Raw genomic sequence first — 18,393 nt, 5'->3', positions numbered from 1 at the left:
GAACTTCTTAGCTAAGTATGATCTTAAGGCAATTTTGGCACTCTTATATACTTCTTAACATTTTATCCTCTGTCATTGCATGTCCTTTATCAGTCTTATAACAAGCATTGATAAATAGATACAAAAACCCACTTTAAGAAAGACTAATTATTGAGCTATAAACTATATGACTTATTTATAGTTCTCAAATGGGGCTTGCATGTCATTACCTCCAGTAATATTCATCTTAAAATGTCATGTAAGACACTTTTAAAAAATTATAAAAGCATTAAACATTTCATCCATTTAAGAGAGTCAGACATTGTAGAAGACTGTAGAGTAAAATGTAGACATTCCTCTCACTTGTATTCTAGTTTTCAGTTCTGTTCTCCAAATGCAATCCCTATAACAATATCTTTAGTTTCTTTGCATTCATTTTTGAAGCATTTACAATTTTACTTGTAGTTACACACACACACACACACATTTTTATACAAGTAGTAAATATGATACATACTGTCTGCATCTTGCTTTTTTTATTTTTTCTTAAATTACCTGGGCTTCATCATGTTGGCATGTACCAATCGATCTTGTTCTTTTTAACAATTGCATGACCTTTCATTATATATATGTGCCATCAAATGGGTATTTAAGTAATTTCCAGTTTATATCTGGTTATTATCTTGTTATCCTTGAAGTTATAATGTTCAAATGATAAACAGTGAACATTCCTAGAAATGAAATTAGTGAGTCAGGAATGTGTGTTGTTTTGTTCTATTTGCTTTTGATGGTGCCAGGGATGGAACCCAGGACCGTGCACTTGCCAGGCACATACTCTACCACTGAGCTACAGCCCCAAGCAGCTGTGATATTTCTAAGGTGTCTTCCAAAAAGCTTGCACAAATTTACACTTCCACTCATATTGTCTGAGAGTGTTTCCATATCCTCAGCTACCCATCTTCCTTTGGGATTTGAAATTTCTACCATCCTCAAAGATAAAAATTATTACTCCTTTTTAAACATGCCTTTGTTGAATCAGTGTATATCAAGCATTTTTTTCCCATAAGTTATTTGTTTTTTTGTGTGAATTTCTTGTTTTATGTCTTTTCCCCATTTTTTTCTCTGAATTACTAATCCCTTGCCTTATCCATTTTTATGAGAGGAAAAAAAAGTCCTTCACTGAGATAGGCTTCCATTTAATATATAACCCACTAACAGTTCACAGGAAACCATTAATGTATATATTCTACACATGAACACCTGTATAAACACCTGGCTACCCTCTGGGAGCCCTAAAAAAAAGCGTCAGTGTGGTCACATAACCCAAGGAGAGAGAAAACAGCCTGTCTGTGATAGATGTGGGGACTGACCTCCCTCTTTCAATTGGTTTTCTATTGCTGTATAAAAAATGACCACAAACTTGGTGGATTAGCTCAGAGTTTCCCTGGGACAGGAGTCCAGGCACAACGGGACTGGGTTTTCTGTTCCAAGTTCCATGAATGTAAAGTCGAGGTGTTGACTTGCCCCATTCTACGATGAAACCTGGATCCTCTTCCACCTACACTTGGTTGTGGGAGGATCCAGTTGCCTGCAACTGTAGGGCTGAGTTCCCTTCTTCCTTACTAGCTGCCACCCAGGGGGCCACTCACCATCCTCAGCTCCCTGAGGCTGCCCATGTACCTAGTCGCATGGCTCCTTACCTCTCCAAAGCCAGCAGGGAGAAATCTCCCGTGCTGAATCCTTCCTGTGCTTTGAATCTCTGTGATGTCTAAGAACAGAGTTTTAAGGCTCGTATGATTAGGACAGGCCCCACTGGATCATCTTAAGGTCAACTGAAGAGTAAAATTCCTTCACAGCAGCACTTAAATTAGTGTTTGACTGACTCACTTTCAGGAGGTGTTTGTATACTGGGGGCCAGAAAGTTGGAGGCATCTCAGAATTCTGCCCACTAAACCCTCTACTTGCCTTTTTCCAGAGAAAGGGTTTATTCAATGATGGAGGAAAGGCCATGATAGCATCTGTCTAACCCATGGATGGCAAAATGCTTCCATGTGGGTCAAAGATCTTGATGTGAGCAATGAAATAGCAGAAAACTTAAGAGAAAATCTCAGAAACCACATGTACGACGTGGCGGTCAGACAGATCTCCTTGACCAAAAATCCAAACATGATATTTCCTGTCCTACCATCTGCTCTCTTTATACCCTCAGGCCACATGTCCCATCCAGAGGACAGGCTTCATTATTGGATTCTGAGTGCTCTACCTTGCTATTTCTTCTTGGTATTAGTGTGAGTAGAGTGTGCTTTTGTGAGATGCCGGAGTTCAATGGAACAGAATGAACTGACCAGAATCGAAGTAGTTGAACCACTAAGGGAAACTGTGTTGACGAGCATTATTCTAAAAGAACTCTAATAGAGCACTCTTCCCTCCCTTTGTTTCTTTTTCTTTCAATCTCCCGCCTGCTGCTGTGTTTCAGATGCATTGTACGTGACTTACTTGAGACTGAAGAGACTTATGTAAAAGAAATTAAGAGCATAATCGATGTAAGTAGATGGCAGGGGGGTTAAGCAAAGATACAAACAAGAAATTTTGTTGTACAAAAAGAATAAAAACAGTTGCCATGTCTCTAGAATTCTCACCAAGTTTTCAATCTTACGATAAACAGCATAAGCATCTCCTTGATAGGAAAAAGAATGTCCTTATGGCTCTGAATCCTTGTAATCAAATAGCTCCAAAGTTTTGTGTCAGTCCATGCCAATTCCAGGAGTGCCCAAGTAGGCTCACCATATGCTTGCCAATGAAGGATATTATAATATAAGTGCTTTTGATGCTTAAGAAGGGAAGATTCTTTCTCATGTTTTAAAGTATGTTTTTCTTAAGAGTGAAAATGTACACTTTCCTTCTTTTCCTAAAGGAATAATCTTAAGGAAATTTTATATGTACAATGTTATTTATTATAGCATTTTTTACAATAAATTCAGAAGCAACCAAAATAGCCAATTAAAAAAGGGAATGGTTAATAAAATATATCTTCTGAATAAACTTAAAAATGCAATTCTTTTGGAAAATTAGTAGCAAATTTAAGAAAATATTTTGATAGAGCTTTATAAACTGAATCTGTAATGTACATGGAAAAATAATACAAATTATATGTATATCATGATTTTAACCATATAAATGAGCTTTTTAAAAGGTATGCAGGAAATATAATAAAACTTAATAGTAATTACATTGGGTCATAAAATGATAGGTAAGTTTTTTCCTTTCTTTCACATTCAATTCATATCGCTTATAGACACTTAATATATGTATTTGTTCCTCCCATTAAAACGCCACTTTGTTGTCATTGCTATTAAGCCATCTCCTTCTGAAGATGGACACTTAAGGAAACTGATATCAAAAGAATATATTTAATAGAATAGCTTTCAAGAAACATGTATACTGTATTCCCCAATTATGTCATTAAAGTTTGGTTCTTGAAGTAGCTAATTCAGGTCATCTCATATAGTATCTATAAAACCTACCTTGTTTCTACCTCTGCAGGGATACATCACTCCAATGGATTTTATCTGGCTGAAACATCTGATTCCAGATGCTCTTCAGAATAACAAGGATTTTCTCTTTGGGAATATTAAAGAACTTTATGAATTTCATAGCAGGTACATAATGACTCACATTATGGAAAAGGAATGAAAAGGAAGAGAAGAGCAGAGATCAGACTGATGGAATTTGGTCATGAAAGTGTCTTCACATGGTCAGGTCTGAGCAAGCGTTTGGGAGTCTGTGGATCTGATTGGAGTGGGATGGGCATGAGATGGGGAGAGAAGCTCTATGGGATCCCCAAGGAAGAAGAGGAAAGACACCACTGGGCCACGTCCTAGGTGTCAGATGTCAGGGTCATATTAGCTGTGTGTTCTTTGCTTGTGTATTTATTCATGCATCAGCATGCACCAAGCACTCGTTCTGTCCCAGGCCTGTGCTCAGCACTGGGAATACAAAGATGACCAAGACACACACCCACATGCCCATTATCATAGGGTGGCGCTAGGTGCTGGAAAATGCTAGCTGGCCAAACAAATTGTCCTTCTATCCCAGGTTGCTTGGAAGTTGAGTTTTGGAGAAGGGGAGGAGGAAGGGACTTCCAACCTTCCCATTTCACACATTAGGAAACTGTAGCTCACTTCACCCTCTGAAGACCCTTCATCTGGTTAATGGAGGAGAAGAGACAACAGGGTGAATTGAACCACAGTTGTTTCCTAACCCCATCCTTTGTCCATTGGTCAGACACAAAACTGAAATGAAATCCCATTGCTACTACTTTCCCAAGAGAAGTAACTCAACCTCTTTGAGCCTCATGCTTCACACTGATGAAACCTTGCATTGCAGAGTTTGGTCAAGGATTAAATGAGAAGTTTGTGAAGTACCTAGCGGTGCCTGGCTTATAGTGAACTCTCAATGACATTGACAGAAGCAGTGGCAGCAGCAGTGGGAGATCCCATGAACATTACTGTCATGGAACATCAGAGTGTCCCATCTGTCTGTGGCTGATGCTCAGAATGAGTACGACAGCTGCGGATGGTTTCATGGTCATTATGAGGAATGCCTCAGAAAACATTTTTTCCCCTCACAAATAAATGTGTAGAAAATGATCAACGGCAATAAAGCCTGGAGAACAGCATTTTTCTAGGCACTTCTTACAATATTATATGATTTTTCCCTTAAACAATTTGAATCCCATACATGTAGCATCCTTATATTTTTATTTCCGTAGGACTTTTCTGAAAGAATTGGGAAAGTGCGCTGAAAACCCTGAACTTCTGGCGTGTTGTTTTCTCAAGAGAGTAAGTCTCTGGTCCCAATAAACAAAAATAACCATGTGATTAAAGTCAGTCTTTGTTTTTCTGTGTAAGTGACAAGGACAAATTGAAACACCAAAGGTCTAAAAACACCTCTGCTTTCCCTGATCTCCTGATTTATTGACATATAATCAACAAATAAAAATTTCATATGTTCAAGATGTACAACATGATGATATGTTATATGTGTACACTGTAAAATGATTACCATGGTGAAGTTTATTAACATCTGTCACCTCACGTGGTTTCCATGGTGCGTGTGTGAGTGTGATCTAAAAAAAGTTGGAACTTGTAGAAGCAGAGAGTACATGAGCTGGGGTAGAGGAAATGGGAAGATGTTGGTTAAAGGGTACAAACTCACAGTTATAAGATGAGTAAGTTCTGGAGATGTAAGACATAGCACAGTTAATAGTACATAAATACTCGAAATGTGCTAAGAGGGTAGTTCTTCTATCTGCCTTTTGAATGCAATGCAGGAGTTCTTTGTAGCACTATCAGCCTCGGCATTACACTGGGCTCACACTGACAGGTAGGAGCAACTGCAGACTTGGCTTCCTGCAAAGCCTGATAAATGGAAGGCTGGCCACCCAGGGTCCTCAGAGTGGGTGATCCTCTTCTGAATGACTAAGCTGTGTTTGGGGGCATGAATCATACAGCAGGCTTAAAGCCCCATGCTAAAGTTGTATTAATGCTCTCAAAGTACTAAAGTTAAACTAATAATTTTAGAAATTATATTTTCTTCCATTTTTTTTAACATCATAGAGGATGATTAGAAATCTTTAAATCTATAACCTTTCTTATGCTTAGCACCCAATTTGTGAATTTCCTGCCCTACACAACATACCTCTAATTACCACCCCTTCCTCACCACTCAGATCCAGTCCCTCATTCCCTGCCTGTTTCTCCACCCCGCTTTTGGGACAGTTTAACCCAGCGTCTTCCCTTCCACCTGCTTTCTTGCCCCTTAGGCTGCCCCTGGTGTCTACCACTTTTTCTATCTTCTTCATTTCTTTTCTCTTTCCTCATGAGCCTTAAGTCCAGCTTCATGTTTTGTGAACCCAAGTCAACAACTTAAACATTTTAAGCACCCAAGTTATGGTTAATACACCTGAAAGCAATACTTGAGATATCTAAAGGCAAGCAAACAAAAGTCCCCAGGTTTTAAGGCACTTGGTGGAATGGAGAAGCCGAATCCTCTGCAACCCTGCATGGGCTCCCCACAGTTTCATCAAGTGCCAGAATTTAAGACACACTAAAAACTATTTTTGTATTCAATCTGATTTGTTTCCTTTTAAAATTACTACTGTAACATTATTAGTGTTTTATACTATTTTGCACTATTATACTCATCAAAATACTAATGGGGAATCTAGTTTCAGAGTTAAGAACTACTTTATGGTTGCTTATGTCATTCTTCCAAAGATTAAATTGTTGAACAAGAAAAGGGACAAATTCCTTAGGGAAACATAGATATGATTAAAAAAAAAAAAAAAGGTTCAAATAGGAGGAAATTGTCAAGGAATTGCTGACTAAACACATGTTCTTGAAAGAATTCCTCTCCTGTAGTTTTACAAAGCTTTTATAGCCCTTCATGTTGGAGGAAACCTTGGAAATCATTAATCTAGACCACAAACCTTGCTGTTAATCCTGTATGATTTATAATGCTGGAGACAAAATACAGGTAATAAGTTCTTATCAAGTAGAAAGTTATTCTCTGGGATACACGGAGTAACTACAATATACAATTACCTAAGCTTCTGGACTTGTTAGAAAGAGTTGGCCATGGCTCTGCAGCCCCTGACCGTTACTCTCACCCTTGATGATAGCAGTCTATCCTTTCTCAATAATATTTACAAAATTCCACCTATCTTGAAATTGAATTTTGAAATATTTCTGACTGTCTTAATCAGATTCCATGGCTTATGTCATCCAGAAGGTTCTCCCCCAAAGACCTTGCTCTCTATAGAATGGTATTTGCAAGGTGTTTACTTGGAGTTTGATTTGCCCTGAGATCTCACGTGATCAAATGTGAAACTCAGAAAAGGTAACTTCTCATCCAAGTTGAGCCATGTGTGATCTGCATGGCCCCAAGAAACTCTCAAACCCTCAAAAACCTCACTTTCCTCTTCCATACAAGAAGCTTGAGGCACCAATATGCAAAGTTGTTGTGAGAAACAGACACAAAAATGACCACACTGGGTTCTATAAAATAAAAAGCATCTTGTTAAGAGTTACAATTTTCCAAGTACTTTGTATATATTGGGCAGATGTTGAGAGCTTTCTGTATATCATCTCATTGGATCTTACAATAATCTTAGAAGCTGTCTACTGTTATGAGCCTATTTAACAGATGAGGAAACTGAAGTCAAGGAAGGTTAAGTAATTGGCTTCAGGCTATATAGATTATTATCAACAAAGGAGAGAACTGAACCTGTACCATCTACCACCAAGGATCACAGTCTGAATCCATAGCAATCATGTCTCCTTGTGTGAATATGTGATTTTGGTAGCAGTTTTATAGTCTCCTGATTTATTCTATAAGGAGATGAGGGGAAGTAGTCACTTTCATATGTTGCTAATTAGTGTATATCCTTTCTCAAAGGAATTTTTGACTGTTCACTAATACAAGAACAATTTAGGTCAATACTTGTATTTCAGTACTTGAAGGCTTATAATGTTCTGTGTTGCTCAGGGAGCAGAATCAGGACCAAGGAGTGAAGGCTTCAGGAGGGTAACTTTCAGTTCAGTAACTAACAGTAGAACCAGGCCCTTCTATTACTAAGAGAGTTCAGGAAAAGATGATTGACTGTTGAGGGTGTTGTATTGGGTGGGAGACTGAGACTCCAAAATCACCTCCAGAATCTGAGAATTTTCTAGTGACTGAATGTTGAAAGCAATGAAATCTTGGATTCTTTTAGGACCTAATTAATATCTTTGTGACCTGACAGTCCAACTGTAGATTCTAAATCGATTTTTAGTGTTTTACAATTCTGACCTTCAGTATAGCAGGAATGTTCCCTATGGCCAAACCACTATGCTATTTGAAACATTGAGTTTAACAATGTTTAGCACAACATCTGATATTGAAGGCACTCATTATAGCCCTTGAGTGAATACATAATGATCATATTATAGTTAATCTCTGAATTATTATTCTAATTCCTTAACCAACCTGAACAACGTTTCTCAAGGGCCTAAATGTGTGTTTCCTAAATGTGTGTGTGTGTATAATTATTTTTCCTGGAGGAAATAGCCTAGGTCAGACTTGAAATAGTTGTTATGCTGAAATGGCCACTTACGATCTATCGGATGAGGGGAAGAGCTAGAGAAACAGAAGTCATTCACTTCAACAGTGCATTTTTGGTTTGTATTTTAGTGCTGGGGTGGAACCCAGGGACACATGCTTATCAGGCAAGGGCTCTACCACTGAGCTACACCCACAGCCCCAACAGTATGCTTACAAGTAGAACAGACATGGTTGAAGCTGTGACAGGAAAAAAGTAACCTATGTTGACTTGAAGGAAATCAAGAGTTGACCTGAGCAGAAGGACAGGGACATAGAAATCTGCAAGGAGGTGGCCATATGGCTTCTCCACTAGAGCAGCATGGGCTCTGTGGTGGGCACCCCACTGGAACGAGCAAAGCTACCAAGCAGGTGCCCCATAAGCCGGGACTGTCCCTTTTCCCCGGGACACTGGCAGATGTGTGCCGACCTCTCAAAGGCTTTGACACAATGAGAACATGGGCCACACAGCACTTGGTGGTTGTTTTTCTTTTTAATTTTTTATTGGTGCTTCATAATTATACGTAATAGTGGGATTCATTGTTACACATTCATACATGAGCAACATAATTTGGACACAATGTAATTTGGCCAATTTTGTTCCCCAGTACCGCCCTTTTACCTCCTCTGCTGCCTCCCACGCAGCACTTTGGATCCTCCTTGATCTCCAGTTCCGAAACAGTTCATAACCTCTCCCGTCTCGGTCTTGTGCTGTGGGTTGAAAGTGTTGTCTGGGACAGAGCTGCTGCTTCCAGTATTGCCCAAAGGACTTAGATTTGTGTTTTGTTGTCCAAAGTGCCACATTTTGCTTTTGTGCTGTTTTGGGTTGTTTCTTAGGTTTCTTTGTAGGGTTGGTATCACCATGATGACCATGACAAAGAGAAGGTGATGACAGAAAAGGGAGAGGCTATCAGCCACCAGGGTTTTTCCTTTCAAATTCATCACTCGCTACAGAATTCTTTGTGGGAGATATTGTTGTCTTAGAGAAAGAGGAAAGTGGGAAAAGATAAAGATAAAAAGTCCTGTTCCTCATGAAAATCAAAGTAGATTGGTAGCATAAAGGAATGGGACCCAGCGGAGACAGGAGAAAGAGGGGAAATATTAGGGAATGATATTGGCCAAATTATATTGTTATGTTGTGTACATGTACAAATAGATAACAATAAATCCCACCTTTATGTACCAATAAAAATATGGGAAGAATTTAAAAAAATAAGTACTTGCCCACTTATACACACACAAATCCTGTTCATGAATTTACTTATTTACTTACCCACAGCCCCTGCACATGCGCCATAGCACTCTGCTCGTGTCTGTGTGGAGCACTTACGGTTATTTAGAGCTCTCTGTTCACCTCCCCGTCACACACTGACCCTAAAGTAAGGTTATTTTCTGTGCACCCCCAGTGCCTCACACACTGAAATACTCAGGCTTATTGAATGAATTAAAAAATGAAGCTGTGTCTTCCTGTTCACTCACTGAAATTATTTGTTCTAATTTTTTCCCATCCAGAAAGAAGACCTCCAAATATATTATAAATACCATAGGAATCTGCCCCGAGCAATGGCCATCTGGCAAGAATGTCAAGACTGTGCCTACTTTGGGGTAATGTTGAACTTCACGAAATCTCCCACAGGTCATTCTCCCTGGAAAATGTTTATGTGCATTGAATTTTTTAAAAAATCAGAAGTATGTACTAGGCAGAGGAATTTGGTATTGGAATTTATATTTCTTCCAAGTCTCCCATACTTCGAAATGACCCATGAGAAGTTTTGATAGTGTCCTTGTTGTTTACGGACCAGGCCTGTGAGGAGCAGATAAGGGTCTAGTGAGAAACCAGCATCCTCTTTTTGGATGGAATTTAAAAGTGGAACTAAGTCAAGAATGCCACACTTTGAGGCTCCCTGGAATGATGTCAGCAAGTCATCTCTACCCTCCAGACTTCAAATGACCCAACTAGATGCCGTCCTACCCCTAGACAGGCTGCCTCCTTTTCAGAAGGACTTGAAATGCCCACTACCTAGTGAAGTTACTTCTGAAGAGGAAAAATGGTCCTGCTTCCTTAAGTTCCTATAAAATTACAAATTGAGCCATCCCCTTCTCTTGTTCTCTCATTTCACATACTCTTTCCAAGGGAATGGACAGCTCCAGTGTACGTGTGTGTGTGTGTGTGTGTGTGTGTGTGTGTGTGTGTGTATGTACGTGTTTTGTATTTTTTTTTTATGTAGTTTCTGTTTGACTTTTAAAGGTATGCCAGCGCCAACTGGATCACAGACTCCCTCTTTTTAAATATCTTAGAGGACCAAGCCAGAGACTGATAAAATACCAGATGATGTTGAAGGTAAAGTCATCAAGATGGTGCTTTTCTGTTCTGGGAAAGCAGATGCCTGCACTCTGCAGCTCTGCTCCTTAGACGTGTGTGTTTGTGTCTGGTCTTCTAAGGCCCAGATATGGCCCTCCTGCAGGTCTTTTTTCAAGTCTAAATCAGCCCTCCTTAATGAGGAGGAACACCAGGGAACCAGAGTGGGAAGGGATCTTGAAGCCTGGCTAGTCTGGCAGCTAGCTTGGGCATGAATCTCTGGGAGCCTGACTCAGGGAGGAGAGGTCCTTGGCAGCACTGTGGGGAGAGGGCTGACAACTAAGAGGAGGCAGGAGGTGGCCCTCAGCTCTTCTCTGGATACGTGAGATAGCAATAGCTCCAGTTTACAGATGAGGACGGGTGCTTCAGAGAAAAGGTGTGAATTTTCCTTAAGTTGATATTTTGTGTGCATTAAAACATGTAGAAAGAAGGCAAAATTGGAATCATCTTTTGCAACATCAACCTGCACACTTAGATTAAGGATCTTATCCTGAGAGCAGCCCAAGAGCATGAATTCTGCTCTCTGCACCCCTAAGTAGCACAGGCTTGCATGCTCTGCTCTAACCCATCCTGTGTTCTCACTTCCTAAGAAGTGAGGCCAGGACATCTGCAGGCCAGCACTCCTGGACACCCCAGGCAGGACATGACTGTCTGTCAAGGCTAGTTTTCACATGTGTGAACCTAATGAAAGATTTGTGCTATCCCTACAAAATGTCTTTTGAATTAGTAAGAGTCCAGTGGCCACTGTCACTTAATGAAAAGCAAAACCAATTGAACAGAATGAGCACCTGCTATTTATTGGGTACTTTGTCACACATATCTTGTGTTTTATTTGCATAATCAGACGTGCCAGCAAGGTGCTGGAGTGTGAGGAAACTGAGGCTCAGGGAAGTTAAGGTCATGGCCCAGCGTTCTGCCCTCAGAAGAAGTTACCCTTTCAGCTTCCATCCACGTTCGGATCCTCACTGTTCCTGCCCCTCCACTTAGTCTGGGGACCTTGACCTTTAGGGTTTTAGCTTTCTCCTATGTAAAATGAGAGTAACGATAGCTCCTCCATCAGATTGTGAAGAGCAAGTAAGTAACATTCAGAGAGAGTGTGGCACAACACTTACTCCTGGACAGCTTCGCACCATGTGTAGCTGTTGTTTTAGACATTGAGACCATCACACCAGTGTGGATGGGAAGAACAAGCTGACTGCTTCCATCCTGGAATAATAACTGGGAGTGAATTTGGATACAGTGTTCATCTAGGGCCTCTTATTCCTCTCCCATCCCCTTTTTACTGTCATTTTCACTTTGGATGTCCTAAAACTAGGACCTGGGAATAGGACATAATGGTGGTCTTTCCTCCGTGGGCCTGGCCTAGAGTTTTCCCACAGGTGGTATTTATGGTAAAGCTAAGTTCTCTACCATAGGAGGAAAGCTGTAGGGACAGTAATTAGCAACACGGCTTCAGTAGTCATGCATTTTCTTCCTTCCACATAAATAAACTTTAATGGAAATTCAAAATTAAGTGACTGTGTTAGATGCCTACAGTTGGGATCTAGGCTCATGAACTCCTTCAAGCCACTTAAATAAGTCTGCCTCAAATTCCTCACTGTAGAATTAAGGTAACAGTGCTTTCCTGGTATGTTTTTGGGGAACATTAAATGAGATAATACAGATTAAGAATACTTAGAAAGTTTTCTCAGTTGCTTCCACTGAGGAAGTGAGATAAAATCACTATAAAATATTCTTTAGGGGTCTGTGGTGAGCTGTGGGAGAACCCAAGGTAGACCAGTTGTAAACCTCCCATCGCTAAGCTTGCTGTGTGCCTGGAATTAGAAGCTCAAACTGTCAGCAAGTTGTGGAGACAGGAAAAACTGTGTAGCATTCTGTAAGCTGAGGGACAAAGCTCATCCCGCAGTTCCTGCCCATCAGTTTGTTGGGAGGAGCATGGATGTTAGACCAGTTGCCTTGTGGCTTAGAAAGAATCATGAGAGCCTGGTGTGGAGACTTCTTTCTAAATATCAAAGAAAGGATAAGAAAGGACAGGTTGCCCAAATAAAGCAAAGACACATGAAAAGTTGTGAAAATGTTAGCAAAGGAAGTGACAATTGGTCAGTATGCTTAATGAATAATGAGCTCTTAGAAATTAATAATAGAAAAATAAACAAAGAATAAAGGCAATTTATTTTTAAAAATTAATAAAAGTCAGGTGTGTTGGCACACACCAGTAATTCCAGCTGCTGGGGAGGCTGAGGCAGGAGGATAACAAGTCAAAGGCCAGCCTGGGCAACTTAGGGAGACCCTATCTCAAAATAAAAGAAAGAGGGCTAGGGGTGAGGCTCAGTGGTAGAGCATTTGCCTAGCATGTGTGAAGCCTGAGGTTCAATCCCCGGCACCCAGGGAAAAACTGAAGAAGAAGAAAAAGAAATAGTAATAGCAAACTTTTTTTTAAAGCTTTACCTGACTTATTATTTGAGGAATTTAAGTTAAAACAACAGTCAGATAGGATTTCTCTGTTGATTCAATTGGCAAAGATTTGTGATTAAGTACTAATGCCCTATGTCAGGTAAGGGCTGGAGGAACAAACTGTCTTTTACAGCTGGAAGGAACACAGTCATTCTCTGAAAAACTTGAAAATATGCCCCAGAACTCTATTTCTGTAATACTGGGAATTGAACTGAGGGCATTAAGCATGCTAGGCAAGCGCTCTACCTCTGAGATGCACCCCAATCCCAGTCTTTTGTTTTCCCATTTTACTTTGATGCTGAGTCACTGACTTTCCAGGCTGTCCTCAAACTTTTGATCCTCCTGCCTTGACTTCCCAAGTAACTGGGATTACAGGGGCGCATCACCATGCCTCACACCTCAAAACCCTTAACTCGTACAATTCTGTGTCTGGGAGTTTACTCTTAGGAAAAATGCACAAAAATTATTATCATAAAAAATTATTGAACCTGAAACTTTATCAGCAGAGAAGACCATGAGTCATAACCATAGGTTAATCATGCTTTATCTGTATGATACAACACTCTGCCACAATCAAAAACTATGTTTTGGGGCTGGGGATATGGCTCAGTTGGTAGAGCGCTTGCCTTGCAAGCACAAGGCCCTGGGTTCAATCCCCAGCACGGCAAAAACAAACAAACAAACAAACAAAAAAAAAAAAAAACTGTGTTTTAAAGAAAAATAATGTCATGAGGAAATATTCCTGATAATATCATTGAGTAAGAAAAGGCTCACAACAAATGGTGTGTACAAGGGGATTCCATGTTTGTAGAAAGAACTCTGTGCCAATGATGTTTTTCATTCTTTCCCTTTTAAAAATTTACACACAGCTTAACTTTGTCTGCAGATTGTGTAGTAGATTTCATCGGCAATCCACTCCTTGATTTTCAACAGGGTTTTTGGGTTAATGCAGGGCCTGCTGGATCTTGAATCTCCTGCAGATGTGGAGATAGAACCAGGGGGCCTAGAAGGAGGCTCCACCAAGGTAATGTATAAATATTACATTTTTTAAATAAATAACTGTTAATGGTGTTTGCCAATGGGTAGGAAGACTTACCTCTGTTGTCTAAATTTTCATAATACATAGTCAGTTAAAAAAAATAGAAGCAATTTCGAAGTAGGGATTTGCAGCCTAATGAGAAGTGTTTTTTGCCTTCCACATAAATAAATTGTAATGGGAATTCAAAATCAATTGAAGATGTTAAATACGTATAGAAAAGACTAAAAGTAAATATGATAGACTCTCTATGGTTTTCCTGCATAACAGGATTATGTATGATTTATATTTTCTTCTTTGTACTTCTTAGTGTATCTAATTTGTATAAATGCCTTGTTCTTCTGTGTGAATGTGTGTGTATGAATTCTAAGAGAATTGAAGGAAATGGTAGCCATACCCAGTTAAGAAGAAATTTTGTGGCTTAGCAACAGGATTTCTTTTCAATTATCTATAGAATATTCTGGTTTTAATGAGAAATTCTTGAGTTGTGTCTGAAGGATCAGTCATTAGCATGTCCTCTGCACTCAGAATGTGGAATAAGGACCTCTTGCAAACAGAAGAGTCTCAAGGTCTAAGGAATCATTTTGCATCCTGGGGTAAGGGGAACTAGCCCTAGGTAGAGGGGTATAGTAAAGCATTTTTCTTAGTAAAGGAGTGTGTAAGGATTTTTCTGAACCCTACAGTGTACAGAGGTAGCTGCCTGGTGTGTTGGTGAGATAAGGGTTAATAGAAAGGAGAGGGGAGAAGAGCAGGAAGATATCTAAAACAAAAACAGAAGTGTTGGGTAAGGAAAAAGATGCCTGGTACATGAACTTTGGATTCCTTATTGCTGATGTTAAAAAAAAAAAGAAAAAAAAAGAAACCTCAGGTGAGCTGGGCGTGGTGTTGGGGGACTGAGGCAGGAGGATCACGAGTTCAAAGCCGGCCTCAGCAAAAGAGGCACTAAACAATTCAGTGAGACCTTGTCTCTAAATAAAATACAAAAATGGGTTAAAGATATGGTTCAGTGTCCACGTGCCCCTAAGTTCAAACCCTAGTACCAAAAAAAAAAAAAAAAAAAACCTCAGATGAGAGTCTATCTTTTTACCAGGAACTGAAACTTATTTATTATGAGTAAGAAGGTAAGAATCTACGCTGTATGGTTCCATAATCTGTTGGATTCATCAGTCGTGCCATTGTATCTCTGACCCAAAGATGCCAATACCCAGTGCTTCAGCAGAGATTAAGAAAATACACTACCCTCTCCCTATATCATGCTGTCAAAGACAAAAAGAGGTGGGGCCAACTGAGGGCAGGGAAGAACTAGCCATTCTTTGTTGAAGAAATCGAAATGTAAAAAAAAATTACACAGAATAAACCAAGATCTTTTTTATCTGTTTGAGTTACCAGGTGACAGATAAATATGCCGTGTAGGTAGCAGGGAAATAAAATACTGAAATCCCTAGCAAAAGTCTTTCATGCTGAAACAATCCTCCCCATCACAGCTATCCTGTGTTGTCTCAGTAATAACTGGAACTCTGGTCTCTATGGCTTTTCCACTCAATGCTCTTTCTGTTTGGGAGGTGCAGACTGCCTTGGCTTATCTCTTTGTTATCTCTAATTGTAGTGGAATGTGGGCAGAACTCAGGGAGGAGTAGAAGGAGGAAAGGCAGAGCTGGGAAAGATTCAACGTGCCACATGCTACTGTTTGACTTTGAATGTAAATCATTAGTGAACCTCCGCACGGGCAGCCTATTCTTTGCCTCTATCAGGGTTTACCAATTTCCTCCTCTGGGATGGTTCTAAGTGTAATTTTACCCATAGGAATAAGACGTTCTCATTAAATATAGGAATATGATACTTAGATTGTCTTTTGCAGTAAGCCTCAGAAAGTAAGGGTATTGCCGTAATAAAGAGGCTAGATTTTATTCCTGTTTTAAAAAATCCTACACATTTTTTTTTTTTTTTTGTACCAGGGATTGAACCCAGGGACACTTAACCCCTGAGCCACATCCCCAACCCTTTATTATTATTATTATTATTTTATTTAGAGACAGGGTCTCACTAAATTGCTTAGGGTCTCAATAAATTGCTGAGACTGGCTTTGAACTCACTAACCTCCTGCCTCGGCCTGCTGAGCTGCTGGGATTACAGGTGTGTGACACATGACTGGCAAAAAAGCCCACTTCTCTTTGTGTCTCATATAGCAGAAATGTAATGTCTGCAATTTCATTAGTACAATATACACAAGTTTCTGTGAATAGTTTTACTTGTCTCTACTGCATATTATATATTTAAACCAGCAAATGTCTTTATCCACCAACCTTTGAGGGCAAGAGACGATCAGTGCATCCACCCTCCCAGTCAGTGCTGGCTGGTATTGGTTCCTTGACTCTGTCCCATTTAATATTTTTGCCTGGTAGATGGTATACTTTTGATTTCCAACAAAGCATTTGTTTCCACAGGATGGGCCAAAGACCAAGGATTCCTTATTCTCAGCTGAGCTCCGACAAGCTTTGGCAATGGTACAGGATTTGATCAAGTCCTGTGAGTTGGCAGTGGACCTAGCTGCAGTCTCTGGATGTCCGGTATGTTCCATAGCAAATGTTAGATTTCACATCAAAGGTGGGCACAGTATTCCAAAGGTAGGAGGTGCTGTAGCACACTCAGAGAGATAATCTACAATAAAGCAATTGGACTCTGAGGAAAGTCACCTAAGTTGGTCAGCAAACTTGTGCTATGAGATTATCTTGGTTTATATTCCTCAGGGTCCTGAATGTTATACCACCCGACATTCTGGACAAATCAGAAACTCAAGGGCCAGGACACAGTGCAGGTAAAAGTGCTAAAGTAGTAATTTTTGTTTGTTTGCTTTTTTGTGGTGCTGGGGATTGAACCCTGGGCCTTTTATATCCAAGGCAAGCACTCTACCAACTGAGCTATATCCCCAGCCCTGAAGGAGTAATATTTTTCTAACTATTAAAAGATTTTCTTTCTTGCCTCAGAGTTTCTCTGTGAAAAGTATTTGTGTGTGTGTGTGTGTGTGTGTGTGTGTGTGTGTGTGTTGGCGGGGTTCCAGCCCAGGGCCTCGTGCATACTCTGCTACTGAGCCACATCCCCCATCCAATGTGAAAAGTATTTTGAAAATGAGTCCTACATGAGAGTCTAGCCCCATTTCACATCACAGATTCCAGAAGAAGGGGTCCAACAAGTATGTATTGTACAACCCTTAAGTTAAATGACTCAAAGAAAATGCATTGAGAGGTTGATGCTGGAGAGCTGAGCCCTGTCAGCTTGAGCAACCCTAATCCGGAGCAAGAAGGCCCCAGGCCTTCTAGGCAAACGATCTCCTGTAGCTGTATAACTTCTCTGAGTCGTGGACATGGTTAATATTTGACTATTTTCACTTTGAAGTTCTCTAGATTTAGACTCAAATGTATTTGCTTCCTGTCACTGTCATAACAAGTTAACACAAATCTGGTAGCTTAGAACAACACAAATTTCAGGGTCAGAGGTTTAACATAGGGACTTGGATTGTGGCTCAGTGGTAGAGTGCTTGCCTAGCATGTGTGAGGCTGGGTTTGACCTTCAGCACCGCAAATAAATAAATAAATAAATAAATAAATGTCCATCAACAACTAAAAAAATTAAAAAAAAAAAAAGAAATTCAACATAGCCTCATGGGCTAAAATCAAGGTGTCTGCTTTCCCTTTTGGAGTCTCTAGGGGTGAGTTTTTCAGCTTAAAAAAGCCACCCCAATTCCTTGGCTTGCAGCCTGTTCCTCCAGCTTCAAAACCAGCAGACGGTGGGGGGAGCTCTCCAGTCACATCACTCAGGCCTTTGCTTCTCTGCCACATATAAGGACCCTTGTGATGACTTGAGCCCAGCTGCATAATCCAAAATAATGTATTTGTAACCTTAACTTCCATTGGCCATGACAGTGTCAGATTCTGGGATTAGAATGTAGACATCTCTGGGACGCCATTATTCTGCTCACCAAATAGGGTTCGGCATTCTGAGAATTACATTTCAGACAGATAACTTTCCTACTCTTTTTTTTTTTCCTTTTTTTTTTTTTTTTTTCACTTTTTCTTTTCTTTTTTTACCTGGTTCTTACCATGCTGTTTTTTGAGGTCTCAGAAGATTCAATGATTTTTCTTTTCTGTCCTTGTCATAAATCAAACCTTGCAAATTAATTAGGGGGAAAATGATCTTTTAATTTCCCTTCCTCCTAGTATTTCTTTGAACAGCATCTAAGAAACTTTGCCCTACTGGGTTTGCTGTGACCCTGGGCAGCGATGCTGTTCTGTCCTCTGGGACACTAAGATGGTCTCTGCTTACAACTGATGCATGATTCAAGAAGGTATTCATGAACTATAGGGTAAAGTTAAGGTGTGTGGGGGAGGGATCATTTTCTTGGTAATAATTTCTCTTCAGCTAAGCAGCA

The 18,393-nt window shown here is 40.0% G+C and overlaps 1 protein-coding gene across 3 annotated transcripts in view; it reads left to right on the top strand.

Annotated features, from left to right (window-relative positions):
- The window catches only part of Mcf2l2 (MCF.2 cell line derived transforming sequence-like 2), a 237,559-nt gene that overhangs the window by 191,234 nt on the left and 27,932 nt on the right, over nt 1-18,393 (top strand). For all 3 annotated transcript variants that reach the window (XM_047563542.1, XM_047563540.1, XM_047563539.1), the window contains 7 exons: nt 2,456-2,522; nt 3,523-3,638; nt 4,751-4,820; nt 9,631-9,723; nt 10,367-10,459; nt 13,884-13,955; nt 16,412-16,534. In XM_047563542.1, coding sequence (XP_047419498.1) covers nt 2,456-2,522; nt 3,523-3,638; nt 4,751-4,820; nt 9,631-9,723; nt 10,367-10,459; nt 13,884-13,955; nt 16,412-16,534 — 634 coding nt within the window. The remainder of the gene's footprint in view (nt 1-2,455; nt 2,523-3,522; nt 3,639-4,750; nt 4,821-9,630; nt 9,724-10,366; nt 10,460-13,883; nt 13,956-16,411; nt 16,535-18,393) is intronic.

Source organism: Sciurus carolinensis, chromosome 9 (assembly GCF_902686445.1).
Source record: "Sciurus carolinensis chromosome 9, mSciCar1.2, whole genome shotgun sequence".
In the NCBI taxonomy this organism is placed as follows: domain Eukaryota; kingdom Metazoa; phylum Chordata; class Mammalia; order Rodentia; family Sciuridae; genus Sciurus; species Sciurus carolinensis.
Note: the sequence above shows the minus strand (reverse complement) of the source record. Positions and strands in the feature narration are given on the sequence as shown.